General features: G+C 32.5%; 1 protein-coding gene across 2 annotated transcripts in view; it reads right to left on the reverse strand.

The window, feature by feature from the left end:
- The window catches only part of IQCB1 (IQ motif containing B1), a 50278-nt gene that overhangs the window by 15595 nt on the left and 8028 nt on the right, over positions 1–26655 (reverse strand). For both annotated transcript variants that reach the window (XM_081302346.1, XM_081302345.1), the window contains exons 6-11: positions 20001–20094; positions 16247–16346; positions 9853–10031; positions 7188–7297; positions 5655–5764; positions 915–1057 (exon numbers count right to left, since the gene is read on the reverse strand). In XM_081302346.1, the coding sequence (XP_081158472.1) occupies positions 915–1057; positions 5655–5764; positions 7188–7297; positions 9853–10031; positions 16247–16346; positions 20001–20094 (736 nt within the window). The remainder of the gene's footprint in view (positions 1–914; positions 1058–5654; positions 5765–7187; positions 7298–9852; positions 10032–16246; positions 16347–20000; positions 20095–26655) is intronic.

A 26655-nucleotide genomic window follows, 5' to 3' on the forward strand; every position in this document is an offset into this window, starting at 1 on the left:
TTAACAGCTATCTTTAAATATAAATTTTTATGTTTTGCAAATTTATCTGAAAGATAAGAAAAATTGGTGGGGATACTGCTCATCATCAATTGGAAAAAAATGCAACTTTTTTTGACTCAAGAAATTTAGTAAGGTTTAGGTGAAAAAAACGCAGCAAAGGTATAAATACAAAAAAAAAAAAAAAAGAAATCATATGCCACATTTTTTAATCCATTCACCCACTGAACGGCATCCAGGTTGGCTCCACAGCTTAGTTATTGTGAAATGTGCTGCTATAAACATTGATGTGGCTGTGTCCCTTTTGGGTATCGACCAAGAAGAGGGATAGCTGGGTCAAATGGTGGTTCCATTCCCAGATTTCCAAGGAATCTTCATACTGCTTTCCATATTGTGCACCAATTTGCAGTCCCAAATGTGGCATTTATACACAATGAAATTTTACTTAGCAATAAAAGAGAACAAAATCATGGCATTTGCAGGTAAACGGATGGCGTTGGAGGAGATAATGCTAAGTGAAGTTAGCCAATCTCCAAAAAATAAATGCCGAATGTTTTCTCTGATATAAGGAGGTTGACTCATAGTGGGGTAGGGAGGGAAATCATGGGAAAAATAGATGAATTCTAAATAGGGCAGAGGGGTGGGAGGGATAGGGAGGGGGCAGAGGATTAGCAAGGATGGTGGAATGTGATAGACATAATTATCCAAAGTACATGTATGAAGACAAGAATTGGTGTCAACATATTTTATATACAACCAGACATATGAAAAATTGTGCTATATATACATGTAATAAGAATTGTAATGCATTCCACTGTTATTTATTTAAAAAAATAATAAAAAAAGAAATCATCAGTTAGCTAATTAAAAGATTCTCTAAACATTCTTAGTTTTTTGAAGTTGGTAATGCCACTCACCCGGATGAACTATTTCAAGCATACTCAGCCGTAATTCTCGAGAAAGTCTCATGGCTCTCTGTCTTTGAAGCTGCAATTGTAATCTAAGATCCTCTTCTTCCTTCTTCCTATTGAGTTTCAGCTGTGTCTTTGTTCGTTTAGATCTGTGATGGAAACAGTAAGTGCCTTTCACACAATTTCATAAATCATATGTCCACTCAAGAAAGGTATGAAATGCTTAATGTCATAAGTAATCAAATAAATGCAGACAAAAAAAGTTTCTTAGGGAAAATTTGTAGTGTTGGTAGGGTATGATGAATTATACTGTCATGTGCTTCTGCTGTACTTTTCTGGAGAAATATTTGGATTACATATCAAAAGTCTTAAAAATGTTGACCAACAAATTCCATTTCTAATAATTTTCTTAAGGAAATAATCAAATATGTAAATGTGTTCAAAGATGTGCTAACATAGTATCACAACAGTAACAAGATGAAAATAAATGATATATGCCACAACAGAGACTGGATAAAGAAATACTGGTTAATTCATCTAATGGGATTCTATCAACTATGAAAAAATAGAATTTTCAAAGTATATTTAGTGACAAGTAATGCAGTATCAGGTAAAAATTAAATCAGATAAATAAGAATGTGATCCAAATTGTGCTAAAAATTTATATATAGTTACATAAAAGACTAAATGATAAAAACCATTAAAATTTCAATAGCAATTTTTACTACATGGTGTGATTATGGCCAATTTTTTCCTTAGGTTTACCAATTTCTCAATTACTTTACTAGTAAACATTATTTTATAACTAGTTATAAATTTTTCATGTGTTAAAAACATATTATTTATTATTTTTATATTATTTGCTTTTATTTATCAACTTTCTCCTTAGCCTTTCCAACCCAATTTTTTTTGGGGGGGGGGGGTAGCGGGGATTGAACTCAGAGGTAATCAACCATTGAGCCCCATCCCAGCCCTATTTTGTATTTTATTTAGAGACAGGGTCTCACTGAGTTGCTTAACTTGTTGCTTTTGCTGAGGCTGGGCTTTGAACTCACAATCCTCCTGCCTCAGCCCCAAGCTACTAGGATTACAGGTATGCACCATTGCACCCTGCCCAACCCAGTTTTTGTTGCTTCTTACCTTCATCACTATGTAAGAAGACCATGAATATTAGTTTGTAGTAAATATACTCAAAATGCTTTCAGATACCCATAGACAAAGAAAGCCAGGAGGATACAGAGGAAAGGAAAACAGAATACACTATTTATTTTACTTCTATAGAATTAATCTGTATGTCTCCTTCCAGAGCATGTTTTCTCTTAGATCTTTTTCCTAGAATTAAACTGCTAACTCTAGTATCTTGGCTTCAGTTTTGCAGTATTAAGCTAGAATTCAAAATGGTGTAGTTAAATGCGGCTTTCTCTTGAAAAAGAAAAACAATCAATTAGCATTTTAGTAACAACTGTAACTTTTAAAAGAAATCTTTTTTAAGTAAAGAAGGAAAACTCAAAAAAAATGTTTTTTACTGTGGTTGTTTTCTCACAACTTTGAAATTTCCATCAATACTAACTTTTCTCTAGCCTTCTACTTAGGTCAGAGTTGAGAGTTTGTTTTTTTTCTTATTCCTGTGTTACAGAAGGAGAAGGGGTTTTAGAGAGAATAATAGGCTAGTTGGATAGGTGTGAAGTATCTCTTTTTACAGGTAAATTGGAGATCAAGTAGGTGAGGGACTCTCCCTTCCCAAAGAGCAGTTGATAAGAAACCTGTCCTAAAGACACTTCCTCACCCCAATTTCTGAGTGGTACAGCATGTAGATTATGGCATTTTGACCTTTACCCATATATGGAGGATGAAAGAGAGCAGGCCCTAATTAGGGTCCTTTCAGACTGATTTAAAAAAACACCTACCTGTTTCTAACTTCTAATTGGTTATAGTTAGTAATGTCTAATATGGTGTTATCAATATTTAAAACACTAATAATGTAAGAAACATGGTAGTCATTAAAACAACTTGCTAACATATTTAATTTGTCAGAAACTGGGTTTGGGAAATAGTTCAGACATGCAGGCTATGAAATATGGTTAAAATGAAAAGACCATGCATGGAGCATGAAAATGGAAGTAGAAAAGAGGGATTCAGTGATCATAATGCCAACCATAAATTGTAAATATATGTGCTTCTTGGATTCATGAGTGTTAATATCATGTTTGAAAACATTTATCAGGAACTGATGTGATTTTGAATGTTCCTTTCACCATTTAGTTACATTCTAGTTATTTTGCTATGTTTTTATAATCTCTTAAAAATTTAAAAAGATCATTCATCCAACAGACATTTTTGCAAGAACAAGTAAGTATCTGACCACTGGCAGGCAGTTTTTCACTTTTAAAAGTGTTTGCTGCCTGCTCAGTATTATGCCTCAGACTAACAGAGGCACCAATCAAAGGGAAATCAAACAAATGTAACTAAAATACCTAAACATCAGCATCAAGATAAAGGTAGATAAATAATGAAGTTTTCCTAAGATAATAGAGCAGCTGTTAGCTGTTTCAGAAAGTCTTGCTGAGAAAAAGGATACTTAATAGAAAATAAAGTTTTTGACCATGAAAAACAATTAAATAAAAATGAGCTTCCTATGAAAGTGCTTTAGCAAGAATGTGACTATAAGTGTCTCTTGCTGAATCTAAAAAACCCTGATCAATTTGGACACATCTGTAGTTTCAGTAGTTTCTCTCCCCCCAAAAAAGCATGGGAGGGAGAAATTATGAAGCTAATGACCTAAAAATGATGAGGCAGAAACCTCAGCTACAAAGGAAATAAGAGACATTTGCATAAACTGTAACAATTTATAAAAGAGGAAAGGTGCTAAAGTCTGGAGTACATTTGAAATAAAAAATGTAAATAAAACCTAAGAGCTAAAACTGAACTTCTGTGTATTCCAGAATCTCAAATTAAAAATACTGAACAGGAAATGAACACATAATGTGAAATAAATCATTACAGCCTTCAGTTTATCTTTTTAAATAATCACACTGGTCTGGTTTTGTTACATAAAGAAAGCAATGGAATTTCTATTTTAAAATAGTGGAATGTTAATCAGATTCCATAAATATACTTCTAAGTGGACAAAATCTGTAATCCTGTGATACTATTTTTGGTGCTGGGTCTGAATGCAGGACTTTATAAATTTTTTCCTCCTATCATTTTATAAGTGCCAGGTAGTATGCTAAAAGACTTTACATTATCTCAGTCTTGTGAGTTGTTATAATTTGGACCTGAAATATCCTCTAAAGGCTCATATGTTGAAGGTTTGATTCCCAAGGCAGCAGTGTTCAGATGTGGGTCTTAGGAAGGTGACTGAATCATTAGGATTCTAACCTCATCAATAGATTAATCCTTTGATAAACTATGAACCAAAATAAACCTTTCCTCCTTTTAAATTGATTTATCTCAGGTATTTTGTCACAGTGACAGAAAGTTGACTAACACATGAGGTAATAGATGATTATCCCAATTTAATGGATTGAAAATTTGAGGCTGAGAGAGGTGAGGCAATATGCACAAGATCACTTAGCCAAAAAATGGCTGAAGTGGGTACAAAATCAAGTCTATTAAATTCTCCATCTCTCTAGATAGATATAGATAATATATTTCCATCAATGCATCTTCTAGCATGTAGGCACTTAAGTAATGTTTTAAAAATTAATGTTTTATTTGCTACCAACAATATTCATGCCCAATGATATTTATAAATTATCTTTAAGTCTTTCCTGAAGAAAACTATCATCAAAGAAGAGGACATCCATTAAGAGACCCAGCCAGAGTAACTTTAAAGACCTCAATTTTGTGGCAATATAGCATTTTGAACCCGATAGCTATTTTTAAATGTTTTTTTTTTATAACTGAGAAATGCAGGTGCATTTATTAAAATAAGAGTTTCAGTTTTCTTTAAAAAGTTTACTTCTGTAATATGCTCGTTTCATTTTAGTGAGCTAAAACCTGACTTTAAGTTAGGCTACATGGAAAATAATTTCTGAGATGGTTTTCCTTTATCATAAGTGACCTAAAAGCTAAATCCTTTTTTGTTCTTTTTGCAACCTCTAAGAATCTAGATGGGTTAGTCATAACAAAAGTGGACCACATTTTCAGTATTTCATTTTCAGTCCACTTGAAATACAGATAAATGATAAACTGTCAGATCTTAAGGATCATATCCATCCATGCCATTAATAACACATTTAATTATTATATATTCATACCTGTTTTATCATAATTAGATAAAAATACTAACAAGAACTATTGGCTTTAAGGATTTAATATAAATATCATTGGCTCCCTCTGTATGCTTGGCCCAGAAACAATCTTACTAAGTAGATATAGGACTATATATTTGACACACCAGAATCTTCTTATGTTATGCCCTTTGCTTTGAAATTGCATATAGTTACTGGAGAGTTGAAACTCAGTAACATATGCAATAGAATGAAAGCAAGGGAAAAAAGGACACATATTATAAAGAAATTGAAAAAAAAATCCAAAGCAACACCACCACCACCAAAATCCCCTTAAGTTTTCATTCAAATGTATTTTTATTTATTTATTTATTTTTTTGTGGTGCTGGGGATTGAGCCCAGGGCATTGTCCATGTGAGGCAAGCACCCTACCAACTGAGCTATATCCCCAGCCCCTCAAATGTACTCCTAATAAGGCCCTGAGATCATCACTCCTATCACTAAACGTCTTTACCTGAAACTCCTTTGCAGAGCAATCACAGCAGATGGAAGCTTCTTTATTCTCTTTCTAGTCTGGAAACCCTTCCAATAAGCTTGAATCAAGCAAGCTGCTTGATGTAGTTTCTGAAATTATATGCCAGAAATAATTTACAGACATCTCAAGGAAAGTTTTTTAAAAATGTATACTTCTTAAAACATCAGGCCAGGGCAAGAATTAATCCCCTTCTCTAACAATAGGTAGAAGACAACACTAAATCCATAGGCCCAGGACAAGGAAAGCCTAAGAACACTATACCTTACCTCCAAAAGGAAGTTTGTTAGGCTCAGTCAGGCATTATCTAGAACATATTCAAGATGTAATCTAGTTAGCTCCAAATTCTGTTTTATCTCACTTTATTTTCAAAGACCTCATAGTAATGCCTAACCTTTCATAATCTTTTTTGAGTTACCTTGTCATTATTATTATTTAATAGGCAATCAACCTGGTTGATTGGTTCTGACTATAAGCTCTGTTGATCTTTTGTGGTGGTGGTTCAAATATCTGCATAGTTCTGAAAGCTTTTGGTATACTGTTTTGTATCTGTCAAACACATACACAGTTTTATGATTAGTTTAAGACATGTGAAGGTTCACACAAAGAAGCAGGAAATTCCTTTCTTCTGCTCTCTTCCTTTCAGGTTCTCCCCTTCATCCTCCTGCCTAACTTGACTCTGTATTTTTAAATGTATTACCTTTTTGGCTCAGGATTTTAAATATATAGTGCACTTATTGACTTTTAAATTAAAAAATAGTTTTTATTGTTTTATATTTAAGTCTATTTTCCATACTTATTTTAAATCTTCACCTGGAAATGACTTTCCTATTGGAATGAGGTATTTGGAGCCACCATTTCAAGTATACTAAAGGAAGTATGATAAAATAATATATACTAAAATAATCAATAATTTGCTACCTCAAACTTCTAATTTTTTAAAATTTTACTTTTTAGTTTTAGGTGGACACAATATCTTCATTTTATATTAAAACATCAGGATCGAACCCAGTGCATCATGCCTGCTAGGTGAGCGCTCTGCCACTGAGCCACAACCCCAGCCCAAACTTCTAATTTTTATTAATATAATTTTTCATGTAGAGGCAAAAAGCATTATTATTATTTCTCAAAGACTAAAGAGGTTAGCCTTCCATAATTACATAGTTTGGCATAATTAGATATTTTTAAGAAAAAAGCAAAGAAAAAGTTTAAATAGCTTATGCATAAAAGATGATGAATATCAGAGATAGGAATTTCATAAGAATTCCTGAAAAACAAACAAACAAACAAACAAAAAACCCCCCAAAACCTGATGTGGTAGCATCTATAAATAAGACTAAAATTATATTTATGGATAGGCCAAATGGAAAAGACACTCTTAAAGATATTTCTATTTTTCCAGGGAAGCATTTTGCTTAAAATATTAAGAAAAAGAAAGTGAGACACATTTAAGGAAAACTGTAACTCAATAGTTTCAGTTAGCAAATATCCCCAATTATTATTATAATTTAATACCTGGTCTTCTACTTCCTGATATATCTGAGGGCTTAAAAGGCTAATGAGCTGTGTAAGTTCTTGACTAAATTCTGTCCCAGTTTCCTGTTTATTTAGTAGATTTCTGAGTCCTGAAATAGATAACAAAAGATATATTAACAATAAATTGATTTTATTATATAATCAGAATTACTTGTTTTTTGTAGTACTGGGGGGGGGGGCACTTTTCCCTTGAGCTACATACTTGCCTCCTATCCCCTTTTTTTAAATTTTGAGAAAGGATCTCACTGAGTTGATGAAGCTGGCCTAGAACTTGAAATCATCTTGTCTCAACCTCTGAATTGTTGGGATTACAGGCATGGACTACCATGCCTGGATAATTAGTATTAATTTGAAGTTAAAAAGTCTGGTTTAGAAATGAATGAATACAACAAGGTTAATCACATGATTTTTTTTTTCCTTTCCTCAAAGACTCAAGGTTGAGGTGTTCAGGATATTCGTCTGTCCTGATAATTCTTGTTGCTCACTTGTGAGATCTGATACAAAAATATGTCCACATAGCTAGGCATGGTGGCATATGCTTATAATCCCAGTGACTTGGAAGGCCAAGGCAGAACCATCACAGTTCGAGGCCAACCTCAGCAATTCAGGAAGACCCTCTTTGAAAATTAAAAGATAATATGCTGGGAAGGTAGCTTGGGTTGTCCTTGGGTTCGCTCTAAAAAATTAATAAAGTTGTCTAGACAATCTCTTTAATAAAGAACAATAGAATCAGTGCAGTTAGTCAAATAATAGAGAGAAACTTGTTTGAAAATAAGACACCTTACACCAAAATATTTTTTCAAAATTTTTTAAGTTGTAGATGAACACAATACCTTTCTTTAAATTTATTTTATGTGCTGAGGACTGAACCCAGGGCCTCACACATGCTAGGCAAGGCTCTACCACTGAGCTACAACCACAGCAAAACCAAAACAATTTTAAAAACCAAAACATTTTTAAAGATCATTATTAAGAATACCTACTCAGTATATGCCTACCTTGTAGAAGTATTTAAGTAGGTTACAATGAGTCATTATTAATTAAGGAAAGTTATTATTAAATAAATAAAAACCCATTAACATCTAATATTGGGACAAGTCAACAGATTCCTGAACAAACACAGAAGTGCTGTAACATTAAGCTACTGCATTTTCATTCCCAAATAATAGAATATTAACAAAAAGTAAATAATAGAGTATTAACAAAAAGTAAAAATAACAAAGCATGTTTGAATGATGTGTTATTCAATATAAATAAAGTAAATAAAGTGGCTTCTTCTCAGTATACAATTACAAAGTCATGGTATAAATATTCCCCTGCCTTACAGTCTCTTTAAAATCAAACTTCTCAGCAATATTGATAATTATAAAATATCAAGAAAAAACTGAATAAATTCTGCTGTTGAAATATCAGTCAAAAGTAAACCCTTTATAATGAACTCTGCTGGACATTCACATTTATGTAGGAATCTAATTGCAGAATTGGGAAATGTACATCTGACACAATTCAACTAGAGTTCTATTAATAGTACCTTCTCTTCCTCTCTATTCCTACAATTCATAAAATAATTAAAATGTTCACAGCAATGATTAATGCAAGGTATATTGATAAAGTATCTTCCAAATCATAAAGAATGATTAAAAAATGCCATTTTAGTTGTTTAGTTATTAAGTGCATCACACAGTCCAGTGAGTTTTGTGACTCTCGTCCTGGTTCTCGCTATGTGTACATACATTACTTCTAGGCCTCAGGGTCCATGACCCTTAAAAGTGCTGAGGGCCTTGGAGTATCTCTGATTATCTACAACACTGGAAAGGATCTGGGGTGTTTGGCTTCTGTTTTGGTTTGTACTAGTGGGAAGTCATATGGGATAATCCTATATTAAATATATTTAATGAAATATAAACCCATTTCCTAATTATGTTGAATAAAAAAGATATATCATAATTAATTCATGGCTCTGGTCAGCAAAGAAATAAAAGCTAACAGATAACTTTGCTCGTAACTGGAAAAAGTACATGATCTGTGTGATCTTGGATAAATTAGTTTTCCCATGCTTTCTATTGTATATGGGTCATTATAAATATTAAAAATCTTAATGCATGTAGAATAATGTCTTATACATAGTAAATGCTCAAGTCAATGAAAGCTATTATGTGAGAATGGTATACATTGAGTCCTTTGAGCCTCAAAGGCGGGGTTCTTTTTACACATATGTGATTGATATTCGAGGCAAGGCAGATTTTGTTGTTTCTGAAGAAAGGCAGTGAAGTACTTAAAGAGTAATTAATTAATTAACTGATATAAATGCCAAAAGGGTCATCAACCTCTCCAGCATAGTTCTATTTTTTTTCCAATAAAGCTAGCTGTGATAAAATCACTGATTTCTTTGGTCATTATTTTATTATACTACATGGTATATTCAACACAGAACCTTTTCCTTAGAGAGGGAGTAAATAGTTTTTGTAACCTCATTTATGAACTATCACATGCCACTGTTGAGACACTGATAGACATTTTTCTCTGTTATAATCAAATTTTATCTGCATAATTCAATAAATTTATAAGAACTTTGTGTTTCATATACCATCAGTAAACATTCTTTTTTGAGAATCCCAAGAAAAGAAAAGTATGAATGTACTACCTTTGTAGCAGGCACTTAGTCTCAGTAAAATCAAAATTTCCTGATGGGATTCAGCCATCAACAGTAGAAGCTTTGTAGAAGTACTTCTTATGATTGGACTAGGAGTTGATAAAATCTTGAAAATAACTTCATCTAAAATAGAATGCAGGGTTTTTCCTTCTATTCTGAGTAAATCACCACTAATAGAAGAAAAAAAATTAAAAACATCATTATTAATTTATACATAGTTATTATTATAAATTTAAAATAAAATATGCAGTTATTTGTTTAGTTTTTAAATTTTTATTTTAGTTGTTGATAGACCTTTATTTATTTATATGTGGTGCTGAGAATCAAACACCAGTGCCTCACACGTGCCAGGCAAGTGTGCTACCGCTGAGCCATAGGCCCAGCCCCAGGCCCTAAAACATTAACATTTATTTATTGAATTCCTATTGTGTATAAGGTACCATGCTAGATATAATAGAAAATACAAAAAGTAGTCACTAAAAGTCCTCTCCGCAGAGAAACTCACAAATTCAGAAGAGAAATTCACAACATATTAAATAACAAGCATTTCAAAAATTTCAAGGCAACAATATGAGCAAAATCACAAGACAGTTCAAGGTCAATTGCTAGGTAATGTACAAAGATTATGTACTTAATTTAGGAGGAATCTTATTTTTCCTTGGTGTTTCCTTCATTATACTGACCATTTCATCTTGTATTACAGATGTTGTGAAAAATATTTACAACTTAGAAAAAGTCAAAAGGGGTTACTCATTATTCTTTCACTATGTGCCTTAAGGAGCATGTGATTTTGTAGGGACATATACCTTTGTTTGACCACTTACTATTAAGGTATTTTAAATTTGATGGTAGAAATTGAATATTGTCAATGATGTTTAGTTGAGAACAAGGCAAATAAGATGCCTACACAATAGCAATGCAAATGATTTCTGGCCTGTACAAAAGGTAATTCTAAAGGCTACTACGATATATTGCTTTATTAGACAGTGATCTTTTTTCTATTAGTATTTTTTAAAATTTATTTGCAAGTTCATTTCTATAATCCTTTGACAAACCAATTCTATAAATCTCCCTCCATTTCTCCTTTGAGCCTCTATAAATATTTTACTAGTTCCCTCATGAGTGAGTTGAATAAAATTTTGATCACTTAAATTTTATATTTGCTTATGTCATGTTTTTAGCCTTTTGGAAATTATACTTCAATCATGACCAAAGTAATTTTAAGAGAGTCCAATAGCCTATTCTAAATTTAAAAATCTCAGAGTTGAAAGACTTTAAAGGTCATTCAATCGAAATATGTGGGAATCTTGGTGCCACATGTTTCTATGCTGCCTTGGTTTTTAAGTTATTTCTTATGCCAGGGATGTCCAATCCTTTCCTTTGCATCATTTCATTATTATCACACCATTCAAAACTCAAGTAAAATATATGTTCCTTTCAAAAAGCCTTCCGTAGATAAACATATCCCAGTCTGATTACTTCTTTACTCCACATTCCAAAAGGATTTAATGGATTATAATACATTATTTCAAATGTTTTTAAATGCTCTTTAAATTTCCCAATCCTAAAAATATTTTCTGCAGGCCACTAACTCCCATCTTATTTTTCTGCTTCAAGTCCAAACTTCCTTGATTCTATTTCCTCCCTCCCCACTCATTTCTTAAATGACTACACTTGGCATTCTTCCTCATTACTTCACTACACTTCATTAAACTGCATTTAATTAACATAACTTCACAAATATCATGTCACACATACAACACTAACAGCTTATTTTCCTACCACCTATTTGTACTTGATGTTCTCCACCCACATAGATTCTTTGATACAATGTTCTTCTGTTCACTTCTTCACCCTCCACCCATATATTTCTGACAACATTTTCTAAAGTTTTCTTTATAGACTCCCCTTCCCCAGCACACCCCTTAAAGGTTATTCCCCAGGAATCCATTTTCAACCCATTTTTTCACCATCTATTCATATTTCCCACTGACCTTATCTTTTCTCCTGTTCAGTTTTACTACCATTTATAAATTGTTAGTTTGTAAATCTGTAACTCTAGTTCACCTCTCTTCATGAATCAGTTATTGATGGACATTTGATAATTTTTAGTCTACAAAGATTTGGATAGATGCTTGGTTTTTAAAATTGTTTTTAGTTGTTGATGGACCTATATTTAATTAATTTATTTATATGTTATGCTGAGAATCGAACCCAGTGCCTCACACATGGTAGGCAAGCGCTCTACCACTGAGCTATGACCCCAGCCCCATAGACACTTATTTTACTGCCTGCTGAACCAACCTATCCAACACTGAATTCATCACCTATCTCACAGAGCCAGCTCCTTATGTATTTCATATTCTAGAGTCCAATTTCCCCAAATAGACAACTTGGTGTCATACTTGACTGTACCTTTCATCTTATTTCATTACAAAACTCCCACATCCTGAGGATTTTTATTTTTAATAGCTAAAGTATAATTGATATACAAGAAACTACACATATATAAAACATAGAATTTGATCAGTTTGATGTTTCACCAACACACACAAGAAAATGAATACATCCATAATTCCCGAAGCTTCCTTGTGTTTCATTATAGTTTCTCCCTCTTGCCTCACTGACACTTCAGGCAATCAGTGACCTGCTTTCTGTCACTACAAATTAGTTTACATTATCTAGAATTTTACATAAATGGAATTACACAGTTTATATTTCTTGCTGTCTTGTGTCTTTCATGGAACATTATTTTTATATTCTTCTATGTTGCCATGTGAAGAGTTCATTCTTGTTTATCATTGAGTAGTATGCTATTGAATAGATATAGCACCATTTAGTTACCTGTTGAAGGACATCTAAATTGTTTTTAGTCTTTGGTTATTACAAATGATGTTGCTATGAAGAGCTGTGTACAATTCTTCTTAGGCAAATACATAAGAGTATTGGAGTAGAATGGATATATAATGTGGTAGTATACATTTAGCTTGTTAAGAAATTACTAACCTATTTTTCACAGTGATTGTACTATTTTACATTCCCAGAAGCAATGTATAAGAGATCTAGCTCCTTCGTATCATTGTCAACACTTGAGTTAGTGTTTTAAATTTTAGCCATTTAATGGCTAGGTAGTGGTATCTCCTACTGACTAAGGGCTTTGAACAAAAATATTTTCATTTGCTTATTTGTCATTCATACATCCCATACATCTTACATGAAGCATCCAATTATTTTCCACACTTTTCAAAATTTTTTTTTGTTAAAATTTGAGAGTTCTTTATGTATTCTAGGTACAAGTATTTAATAAGATATATACTTCGCTTATATTTTTCCCAGTCTGTGAATGTTTTATTTCATTAAAAGTATCTTTTCAGAAACAGACTTCTGAAATTTTGATGAAGTCTAATTTAAGTCTGATCAATTTCTTATTTTTCAGATTTTACATTAAGTATAAACCTAAGAATCTAGGAAATTTTTGCTCAACACAGGTTTTATACTAATTTTCTCCAAGAAGTTTTATATTTTAGGTTTCGCATGTAGGTCTTTGCAAATTAATAGCCAACTGTTCCAACTTATTTTAAAAGGCTACCTTTCCCCAATGAATGACCTTTACTCTTCTCAACTATTCATATCTGTGTGAGTCTATTCCTGACTCTATCTTGTTTCATTGATGTTTCTGACAATATTACAGAAGTAACATCACTGGCATATCATCTTAATTATGGTAGTTTTATGAAAAAGTTTTTAGATTAGGTCTAGTTCTCTAACTTTGTTATTCATTTTCAAAGCCGGTTAGACTACTTTAAATCCTTTTCTTTCATATGAACTGTACAATCAGTTTGTCAATTTCTACAAAAATAGAAATTTTATTGGGATGCGTTTAAGGTATACAACATGGCATCTTTCCATTTATTTCTACATTTTTAAATTCTTCTTAGCAATACTTATAGTTTTCAGTTAATGGGTCTTTCACATTTTTTGTTGGATTTAATATTTTATGCTTTATAAATTGTAATTCTTAAATATTTCAACTTCTGACTGTTAACTGGATATAAAATTTCAGTTTATATTTTATATCAAAGACTTTTTCTATATCTACTGATAAAATGATGTGGTTTTTCTTTTTTTGGTTTGTTAAAGTGATGCAATATACTGATTGACTTTAGGATATTAAACCAGCCCTAAATTCTTGGGATAAATCCAACTTATTTATTAAGAATTATGCTTCCTACATTTATATACCCTCCAGTGAGAAAAAAAATTGTAATATGCATAGCAGTTTCAAAAGCCATGTTTAGTTAAGATACTTTGAGATAGTTTGATCTTTTTAGACCTCAATTTTATGATTTATTTGGATGGTCTGGAATAGTGCTCAGTTTGGTGCCACTTCACAGCAACAGGGTGAAACCTTCTTGGATACCACCCTACCTGATGCTCCAGTATTTATGAGGTTTTCCAGTTTAGCTTTTAGTAACAGGCATGATTCCCAAACCTGTGTAAGCTCCTAGAACTGTGTTTTTGTTTTGGGTTTTGACATTGTTTTGTTTTGACATTGGGTAGTTTCTTCCTTTCTTTTTACACATATGTGACCAGTATTTCTACCTCACTCTTGACTTGAAGGGACCTCTCTGCCAATCTCTGGTAGCTCTCTGATATTCTGTCTTGTGTACTCTAGTTATCTTGTTCTTCTTGTATTCTCAGCTCTCTCTGTCTTCAACTCAAGTCTGGATCGGATACACTTCCCTATATCACTGCCTAGAAACTGTCTGAATACTATGTCAAGACAACTGTGAGGTTCACTTCTGTTACAGTTTAGATATTGAATGTCCCTGAAAGGTCCATGTATAGTAAAGGCTCAGTCTCCATGATGGCATTATTGGAAGGTGCTACAACTTTTGAGAGATGAGGCCTATTGGCAGGTCTTTAGGTCTTTGGGGACACTTTCTTGAAGAGGATTGTGGGTCCCTGGCCCCTTCCTCTCTTTTGCTTTCTGGCCACGATGTTCTCCCTCCATGATGTGCTGCCTCACCACAGGCTCAAATCCATGGGGTCAACTGATTATTAACTGGAGCCTTCAATACTAAGCAATAATCATCTTTCTCTAAGTTGATTGTCTCAGGTATTTTGTTATAGTGACAGAAATCTAATACAACATTTATTTTTTCTTTGGGCTTACTTTAACTCATTAGTTGACTGATGTTCAGTTTGTTGAAAACTAATGTCTTTTTTTTAGGTGATGGTAAATCCATTTCTACTATTCCATCTTAACAAAAAGTGGACATGAAGTCTTGATGAGTTTAATCGGTTATTTTCTAAAATCCATCCTCAGGTATCAGTGTTCAAAATCAAGATTTCATTTCTTCACTTGCATTTTGTTTCCTCTAGGTGCCATCTTTGTCTAGAGTTTTGTTCCACTTACCTTTCTTCCAGTAGCAACCAGAGTAAAAAAACTAAAATGTAATCTGACCATTTTCATCCACTTAAAATATCTTCACTTAAAATGGTTCCCACTGCCTATAGGATAAGACTTAATTTTCTTAACATAATATAAATTTTTCAAGATTTAACCCTCTGCAGAACTTGCTAGGCATTTCTGATCCTGAACTTTAAGTCCCAACAACAATGATTTGTCCTACTTTTCACTCTCAGTGTGTTTCTTACCTCTATGCTTTTGCATGTTATTACCTGCATATACTGCTTTCTCCTCATCTTCCCTGGACAATTTATCATCCTTAAATTTTCATCTTAGGTGTTATCTTCATTAGGAAGAATCTTCTCAGTTTGGGCCAGAAGCTCTCTAACATTTGTGCACATACTTAATACCGTTACACAATAATTAGGTTCATGTGTCTACCTATCTCTTCCACTCTACCACCATTTATCTTTGAAGATAAATTCTGAGTTTTAATCAACTCTGTAAATGGAATGACAGATAGTACTTGGCACATACTAGCTGCTTAATTCACACAGATCTAAAGAATGATTTTAACTGTGTATATTCTGCCTTTTTATTTTCATCTGAGGAACTAGTACTTTTTTATATGCCTCTTTAGTATTTATCACAATATTAAGCTTGTTGCTTCTTAAATAAATAAGAGAATAAGCATTTTTTACTGTGACCCTAATATTTTTCTTTGGATATTACACTAATTTCTTCTTTAAGCCTGAGATTTGGCTAAGATCTTCTTAAGCTTTGATAGCAATTTGATAATAAATTTCTAATCTTTTATAGTATTTTTACATTTTTTCCTGAAAGACAATGGTAACAGAGCTTAAGTATCACATACAAGTCAAATGCAATTGATTTCAGCAAAATTGGAATAAAATTGGTAATGCTTCTGTTCAAAAAATAAAAAATCAGTATCATTATATAAAATCAAGTCACCTGTTGATCCGTAGTATATTCTGTAGCAAAGTCATGACTATAGATCCTATTTGAACATTGTCAGTCTGCAGTAAGTGTAAGAAATGGTCACTTTGTAATACTAAAAGAAGAAAAGAAAGAAAGATTAAAGTAGATTCTGTAATACCACAAGTGGAATTTTGCCTTTTTAAAATACAATCAAAGCATGACCATTTTTGCTGAATTTCTTGGCTTTTTGTACTCTACAATAAAGATTTTAAGATGTAGGCAGATGTATTTAAACAGTTATAGGCATTCTATTTTCATGAAAGGTTACACTCAAGATAACTTCTATAAATAGTAATGAATTTATTATTACCTCTCTTTAAACTGAACATAAAATAATATATTCCAAATTTGAAGACCTTTTCTAGCAATGAATTTCAATGAATTAATTTAAATACTGAGGAGAAATTATGAAGACTTGGTATAATATGCTTACGCAAGTTGCTTAACCTCTTAGAAACTCCATTTCTTCATCTGTAAAACTAGAAATAAGTAGCTTTCACAAAGGCTAATACAAATGTCCTAGAAAAGGGTATATTCCCAGTAAATGTCATTATCTATCTATTTATCCCTTCTTCAAAGCTGAGCAGAAAAGTAAAATAAAATCAGGTATGTTGGCAAGCTGGCTCTGTGGGACACTATGTTAGCTTCTTTCAAATAATGTGACTCTTTCCCTTTTCTATCTTCTGAAGGAACAGATTTGATTTCTTTCCCATATTAATTCCTGTTTTTTGACTCTATTTATATAGTCCAGTATTTCACTACCCACCAGTTTTCCAAATGTTTAACAACTTAAAAATAATTCTATTATTATTAAATATTTTTTATTGCTTTTTATGTTTTGTTAATCAAAACATTCTTTGTAGCATATTTTCCATTTTTATTTACTTAAATGTTTATTAATAACTCTGAAATTAACTTTGAATTCACTAAAATCACATAGTACCTATTATGTATACAATTTTTTTCCCCACTGGAAAAATTTAGCTAAAATAACTCACCAAACAGTGATTCCATTTTAATTTTATGCCAGTTAGCTTATAATATATTATTATATAACTTATTTTTAGAGTTCCTATTCTGTTTTTCAATAGTCAGAAAACTATTTGGTAGAATAAGTCCTACCTTACTGCCACTACTGCTCCAAACAAAAGCTGATGCTGTACCCATTTATTTACTTATTTCAACTTTTTACAATGAAAATTTCAAACATACATAAAAGCATATAAGAGATTATAATGAATACCCACAAACCAGTCAATCAGCTTTAAACAATGATCAACTCGTGGTGAAACTTATTTTACCTACTCCCTCATCTAAGACATCAAATTATTTTATCCATAAATATTTCAATATAAATTGCCAAAAGACATTAATTACTAAGCAATAAAACATAATAACTTGTCGCGTCTACCCGCCGGCAGGAAAGACGACAACAGCAGGATTCTTCTTTAACACACTTTATTGGAAGCTTCCATGAGGTATAGATGAGAGAAAAAAGGGCCCCGAGCCCGAAAAAACCACCCCTTATATACTTCAGCTGCAGCCCTGCTCGTACACCATTGGACAAAGAGTGCATAGCAACACAGCAGCAGCCAATAGAATGATAGACCCAGCACTTGCACATAATGCAAGAGACACCCAGCTCCAGCTTGTGCAAAGCAACAAGCACTTCTTGAAAACAGTTTGTTCCAGGAGCTGGACAATTGATACATTGTATTCTAGGGAGTGGCTGAAAACAAAGAACTGGGTCTCAGCCCAAGAATTAGGCTCACGCCCACACAAGGCAGCACAGCAAAATGGCTCTCTACAATAACTATCTCTTAATTTCATCAAATAGCCAGTCAAGTGTATCAAGTTCTAATTGCTTTGTGAATTTTTAAAATTTATTCAGTGTTCAAATGATATGCATGAATTGTGATTAGCTATCTTTGAAATTCCTTTTAACCTATAGATTCTTCTTTCTTATTTCCCTTGCAATTTATTTGTTGAATAAACTGTGTCAATTCTCAGTCTAGTTTTCTTTCAACTTCTCAGTCCAGTTTTTTGAATATATTCCAGAGGTATAATTTATTTCTCTGATGTTTTGTATATGAATAGTTGGCATTAGAGGATTGAAATGACCCAGGATAGAATTTCTGGCACATACAGTTTATCTGTGACACTATAATCCATTAGGAGGCACCTAATGACAACCATGGCTAAATAACCTCCAAATCTGTTAAATCACTAAGGGCTGCAAAATGGGTGCTGTGCTATCATACATTTTCACTTATTACTTTGAACACTTTTAGACAAGACTGGGCACGTTCAGGGGTGGAATGGCCATAGTCTGAAATACTTTTACAAAGAGAAATTTTTCTTTATCTATATGTAAGATAATTATAAAGAATAAGTTCCCTAGCAGACATTATGGTGATTTTTAAAAAAGTCTTGCTAATGAATTTGATGTTTCAATCAATTATAGTTATTATCTTTATGACTGTTCAAATTTCCTTATTTGGCCAGTAAAAGGCACCTTAGGTTGGCTCTTGACTTCTTTTCACAGAATTCTAATAGATTTTGATTGCTTCCTTTCCACTTGGTATTTTAGAGCCTTTTGGGTTTTATCTTTGTGTAATTCCTACCCCAGACCTATAGTCAGCCATTTCTCCAGGAGATTTTTCCATTTAGAATGAAAAGGTTGTCAGAAACCTCATTTTCAATGTACTAATTTGTTTTTTTGCATATGAATTTACAATCATTTAATCTAGTTCCAAACGTAGTTTCAAAATGGAATATGGCATATTTCAAGTACTCTCTCAATTTTTACTAGATCTTTATAACCAAAGTCCTAAATACTTTATGTTTTTGGTTAAATAAAGTTCTTTAAATTGGGAACTTATAATGATATTTGTCCATACCAGGAAATAATGCTAAAAAAATTATTTATGCATGTTACTTAGCTATGTACATATAACTATCCAAAGTATAAAACATTATTAAAGTAGATGCCTTTGGGAAATAGAATGGGATTATGTTTTTCTTCACAATACTTATAGAACTATATGACTCAATGTCTATTATATTCTGAAGGAAAAAAGCTGAATTAAAAGAAGATTTCAGTTTAAGTATTATTTCCTAAAACAAAACAAAATAATGAAAAAACAATGTTCTTATGGTGTTGCATTTATGTTAAATGAAATTTTTCAAGAATAAGAACTGTGCTATAATTATCACCAAGAAATATTTTCTTAATCTTACAAACAACATAAAATTAACCCATATTTATATTTCTCAATGTAAGCAGAAATATATGACTTTTAAGTTCAGTAAAATGTCATTATATAAGTTTATTCTCACTTAGGATATGAGTTAAATCATATCTACTATGTACATAGGAAATTGTCTTATAGCATATCTAAAACAGTAACAGTAATCTTTAAAACAAATTATTTTTCCAAGATTAAACTTCTATTAATTCTTATGTCAGATTTGCTAAACAGAAAAAAGCTAAGGAGAAAGTTGTATTTTAGCAATATTACCTTGACTATAATATTCACATTGTCAATGTGGACTATTTAAAGCTGGAATATCCAAATGACTTTTTAATTATGGGATTATTTCAACATGATGTCACTTCACTATGGTTATCTGTATAGTATACAAGGCGTTTATTTTTAGAAAAGATCAAACTGTTAGCAATTAACTTTACAATTATTGTCAGTTACATTAAAATCTTTTCTCTTACCATTCTGTATGAGTTGAACATGGCCACCTAATAGCCAGAACAGAGAATCAGTCACAATTTGGAAAAAGTGCAGTATTTCATTTTTTTCTTCACCCTTTACACAAAAGACAAACCCAATTGACATTTCTGTAATTACTTTCACTAAAAAAAAAAAAGACTTCTTTGGGGTGTTAGAAGACTCAGTTTCTGGATCTAAGAACTACATGGTTTTGTAGTCCTTTTAGTTTCTTAACTGTAAAACTTGTGATTATATTATGTTAATACTTACTCTACCTTCTATAAATGGCTGTTATCCAGATAAAATAAAATAAGTAGTACAAAATTACAAGTTGATACACTAGCATTTTTCAACACTTGCTATGCATCAGAATTATGTGTGAAGTTTTTAAAATACACCTTCGCACAGGCTTTAGCCCAAATATATTGACTCTCATTCTCTAAAGACAAAGTCTGGACATCTGTATCTTTTACAGTTAGGTAGAAGAGTTGGTGGTTATGTGGCCAGGTTTGAAAACCACCTCAATATGCAAATGTAGGTGTCAGTATATAATGCTTTTTTTTAATAGTACTTTTCAGTTCCAGTTTTAATGAGGGCAGAGATCAAGCCATTTAGCTCCTTGTTATAACTCAATGTTCTGAAACATAGTAAATGTTCAATCAATATTTATTCAATAAACAAATGATGATTTTTTTTTGTTTTTGTTTTTCCTTTCTGGAAAGTAAGGTGAAATATTAGTTTAATTAAGTGTTTTACAGTGGAAAATAAGAAACACTGATTCCACTGGAAATTTCTGTCATTTACTGGCCATGTAACTTTTTTTTTTTGTAGTACTGGGGATTAACCCCAGAGTCTCATACAGTGGATGTTCCTTAAATCCCTGCAGACAGAATGCATTGGAATTGTTTTCCCCATCCCCCATGGATTCTTTACTACTGAGCTACAGGTTGGCTTTGAACTTGTGATCTTCCTGCCTCAGCGTCCCAATTAGCTGGGATTAATAGGTGTGTGCTACCATGGCTTGGCTACCTAACTTTAAAGAAAAGTGTTATAAAGGACATTAACTTAAACATATTCTGAATGTTCTGTAGCAAAAAAGTGAAGACAAGAATAAAAATTTATGATAGCTATGATTATTCTCTGTAATAATGCTAAGTATTTTCTTCCCATTATTCTAGGACAAAGTTAAGTGCTCAGTAAACAGGCATGTGTTAACAAACAACAAACCTACCTTCTTAAAAAAACACTAAAACAAAAGAAATGTTATATTAGATCTAAGAATCACTTTGGTTCCATAAACTGCCTTTGCCATTTTCATCCAAAGATACATCAGAAAAGGCATGGTAATTCTCAAGTGTTGTTAGTCACGAAGGGTAGTATAGCTACATTTCTAGACCATCACTCTGGATGCTAAATTCTCATTAGAAATAATTAATGTGTACTTAGAATTTTAAAAATCTAACAACTGGAAAAAGTAGACATCCTTTCACGCTGTTTCAAACCTAAGTTTACTAATTAATCACAACTTTTAAAATTGAAAATAATTAAAATAACATAAAACAAAAAACTCAGTTCCTCAACAAAGGTATATTATATTACATGCTGAATTAGTAGAGGGTTCATGGCTACCATATTGGACTGTGCAGAAATAGACCATGAAGCCATAAAAATAGATATTGCCACTTAAATTTTTAAAATTGCAGGCAAAGCACCTAAAAAATCATATCTTTAAGGTGACAAATATATGAAAAAATTAAATATGGCTTTCTTAAGATTTTGTGATTTTCTCTACCTATCCAGCACACGGAGCCACAGTTTCTCACTTTGCACAAATAAACCACATCTATCTCAGACATCTCTAAGGCTCTGGACATGGTTACTGGATATTAACTCTAAATTGTCTCTCTAAGAAAGCTCATTCTCTATTACTCTCTTCTTCCAAGTTTTAACTAGCACTCATCTATGAGGCTTTCCCAAACTACAGATGTAATACTGACATGTCCTTTATATCAAACCTTGATTCCATATATTTAACTTGGACATATCCACTTGAAAATTCAACTGACTTCAAAGCAATTATGTTGTTTTTTTCATGAAGTTTCTAGTTTCCTAATTCTGTTAAACATCTATGAGGCCTTAAACCCTTGAGGTCAGCTTAATTTAGCTCTACAATGATATACACTATCCATTTAAAACCAGTGTCTGATATTTTATCTTTTATATTCTTTCAATGTTTCTTTCATAATATCTCATTTAATTATCTTTGTCCAAAGAATCAAGGCATTATTACCTTAGCTCTAACTTACTGAAATAATCTAGAAATGTTTTCTTATTAGCACACTCATGGCTTCTAAAAAGCCTTTTCTAATATTTGTACATTCAAGTTCAAACTCTTCTCTCTGAAATCCTACGCCCTTTGCAATCTTGTCCAACCTTACTTTACTTTTAAACCTTATGGAAAGATTGGAGTAATAAATTTAAGTCTGGTAAGTATCTGAACAGGAATTCAAATATGCCATACTTACTTATTTTTTTCTTTTTTGGTCTTGTCCCTTTCCCCTGCCTCATACTTCCAAAACTTATCCATTCTTTTGAGATATATTGATCAAGTACCACTGGTTCCTCAAGCTTTTTTCTAAACATTCTTGTTCACATTTGTTATTCCTTCTCTTTCTCTTTATAAATTTTACTTTTCTATTAGTTATAGGCCAGATAATATTTTAGGTGTTACATTCTCTAACAACTAAAATTTACTGTTGTAGAATGAAAGCACCCATAGATAATATATAAACAAATAGATGGAGTTGTGTTCCAATAGTTTATTTTACAAAAACAGAGTGGATTTGTCTTACAGACCATAATTTGCTAACCAACCTTTTGTTGATCAAAATGACAAATTATGGAAAAAAATGTAAAAAGCAATTATCTGAAGATCCTAAAAAATAGACAAAACCATGTAGATGCGACCCTGAAAGAAAATGTATTGGCTGAGATACAAATTTATCTTGTGTGATGGTTAATTTTATGTTTCAACTTCACTGGGTCATGGGGGTGCCCAGATATTTCACCAAACATTATTCTGGGTGTGTCTACAAGAGTATTTTTGGATAGGTTTAATATTAATATTTAATGTTTTAGATTGAGTAAAGACAACTGTTTTGCCTAATATTGGTGGGCTTCATCCAATCAGTTCAGGGCCTGAAAAGAACAAAAAAGCTGATTCTCCTTCAAACAACAGGAAATTCCTCTTGCCTGGCAGCCTTTGAGCTGGCCAGACTCAAAGTGAAACACCGTTTTTTTCCTGAGTCTTGAGCCTGTTGGCCTTTAGACTGGTACTATGCCATCAGCTCTACTGGTTCTCAGTCTTTTAGATTAAGACTGGAACTATGCCACCACCCAACTGTAGATCCTGGGACTTGTCAGCTTCCCCAGTTGCCAATTCCCACGGCCCCTGCTTCCCCACCTTCCAGGAAGAGAGGGAAGGAGGTTGGGAGGACAGAGAGAGAGAGAGTTAGCTCCTTTTGGTTCTGTTTTTCAGGAGATCCCTAATACTTCTGGCTTTTCTGTCGAGAGTACTTGCCAGTGTTTGAGTAACACAGGGAAATGACCTCTAACAAATCACAAGGAAAGGAGTTCAAACAAGAAGCTATAATCTAACAATGCCATTTTTCACAGAACTAAAAAAAAAAAAAAATCTTAAAATTCACATGGAACTACACACACACACACACACACACACACACACACAACCTCAAATAACCAAAGGAATCATGAGTAAAAATGAACAAAACTCACCTCAAAATATATAAGATTACAGTAACCAAAGCAGCAGGGAATAGTATGTATAATAGACCAATAGAACAGAATAAGTATCCCAGAATAAATCCATACTCAACTGATTTAAAACAAAGGTGTCACACACTGGAGAAAAATGGTGCTGGGAAAACTGAATATCACATGCAGAAGAACTGAGACACCTGCAACTCATCATATACAAAATTATCTTGAAATGAATATAAAAGACAAATGTTAACTTCTGAAACTGAAACTACTAGAAGACAATATGGGGGAAAAGCTTTAGGATACAGGAATGGGCAAACATTCTTTGGCTAAGGCTCTAAAAGCATAGGAATTACAAGCAAAAACTGACAAACAGGATTATATAAAACTAAAAATGGGATAAAATATTTGCAAACTATATATCTGATAAGGGGTTAAGAATATATAAGGAACTTGAACTTCTTAATGGCAAATAAAACAAAACAAAACCAACCAACCAAACAAACAAAAACTGATTATAAAATGAGCAGTAGACTAAAAGGACATTTCTTAAAAGAAGATACCCAAGTGGCCAACATGAAATATATGAAATAATGCTCAACATCACTAATCATCAGGGAAATGCCAATCAAAACCACAATGACTTTTCACCTGGCTCTAGTTAGAATGACTATTATCCAAAAGATTTAAAGTGTTGGCAAGAATGTGGTAAAAAGGGAACCCTTAAACATTTTGGGTGGGAATGTAAATTAGTACAACCATTATGGGAACGAGTATGGAGGTTCTTCAAAAAATCAAAAATACAACTAACACATGATCCAATAACCCCACTAATAGGTGTATTTATACAAAGGAAATGAAATCAAGAAGCCAAACAGAAATCAGTATTCCCATAATTCACTACAGCACTATTCATGAGTCTATCAACTGTTGAATGAATGAGTAACTTGGTGCAATGAGCATGAAGTAACCCCAGAAACTTGGGAGGCTATGGGAGGAGAAGCACAAGTTTAAAGCCAAGCCTCACCAACTCAGCATGACCTTGTCTCAACAAATAAACCAACAAAACAAAAAAAGGCTGGGATGTAGTTCAAAGGTAAGGTGCCTGTGATTCAATCCCCAGTACCAAGAAACAAAGACAAAAAACCTGATGAATGAATATAAAAATGTGGCCCATATATATAATGGAATACTATTTGGTCATAAAGGATAAAATTCTATCACTTTTTAACAATAGGAATAGAAGTCAATTTCATCATGTTAGACGAAGTAAGCCAGGCACAGAAAGACAGACACCACATGATCTTAACTTATATGGAATCTTGCTCAAATGTGGGATCTTAACAAACAAACAAAACCTCAGAGAAGATGAGTAGAATAGTGGTTGCTAAAATCTGGGAAGAGTAGGGAGAGGGGAGAAATGGGAAAAAGTTGTTGTATTTAGATAAGAGAAATAAGTTCTAGTGTTCTATGGCACAATATGGTGATTATAGGTAATGATAATGTCCTATGTATGCAAAAAGTTGTAAGACTGAATTTTGAATGTTTTCACTGTAAAGAAATAGTGTGGGGTTGGGGTTGTGGCTCAGTGGTAGAGTGCTCACCTAGCACGCATAAGGCACTGAGTTTGATCCTCAGCACCTCATAAATATCAAATAAATATATTGTGTCCACCTAAAACTAAAAAATAAGTATTAAAAAAGAAATAATGAATGTTTTGAGTAGTTAAATATGAATACTCTGATTTAAATATTATGCAATGAATATGTGTAATAAAACATCAAAGGCACCTTATAAATATGTAAATTTTTATATGTCAATTAAAAAAACAAAACTACAGTCTAAATAGGCTGAAGAATCAGAAGTTGGAGTTTGGGGCTGCCAGAATATCTCTGAAGGAAGTAAGCCACAAAGCAAGGAGTTCTAAAATCTATTTATACATTTCCAATAAATTCTTGATTTCTATAATGTGCATGAAGAGACTCCAAGGAGTCCCGGGGAAGTTTGAAAGAAATTAGCGGCAATTTCATCATCCACCCAGTGTTAGGCACAAAAAATTTGGAGTTTAAGTTCTTCCTAGTTAGACAATCTGAATTAACAACTTTTAAACTAAAGGACCACATCTAAGAAGTAAGAATTATAAATCAGGACTAAAGGCAATACTCTAACTACAAAACTAGAGTAAATGTATCCTGAGAAAAGCTAAAGCCAATGCTCTATAAACTCAACCAATCTGCCAGAATTTAGTTGCTCTCAACAATTTTCACAGGAAAACAGCATTTCAAGAATGTATCAGTCACAGTGTCCATTATAAAACAAAAAATTAGACATGAGAAGCAGAAAAATTTGAACCAGTGTAAAGAGAAAATACAGTTAATAGAAAGACTCTCAAATGAACTAGATTTGTAAATAAGAACTTATTATAATAAATATGGTAAAGAATCTTTAAGAAAATATGGGAGTAATAGGTGAAGAAACAGAGAATCTCATCCATTATGAAAACTCTAAAACAGAAAAACAGAAATCACAGAACTAAAAAATATAATACATGAAATAAAAAATTCACCAGACAGGAATATTATCAGATAGACATCTCAGAAGAAAGGGCTCAGTGAACTGCAACAGAAATGATCCAAACTGAAGTAAACAATAATAACAAGATGAATAGACCCTTAGCAATCTGGAATACCCAAGTGAAAAAAATGAGAATGGGGCAGGAAAAAAACTATTTGAAAAAACAGTGGCAATTTTCTTAATGTGAATAAATACATGAACTCAAATATATAAAGTTCAGAAGCCCCAAGCAAGATAAATATAAAGAAATCCACACTAATGTTCATCAAAGAAAAACTGCTGAAAACCAAAGAAAATAGGAAT

Source organism: Spermophilus citellus (genome assembly GCF_964194105.1).
Source record: "Spermophilus citellus genome assembly, chromosome: 7".
NCBI lineage: Eukaryota > Metazoa > Chordata > Mammalia > Rodentia > Sciuridae > Spermophilus > Spermophilus citellus.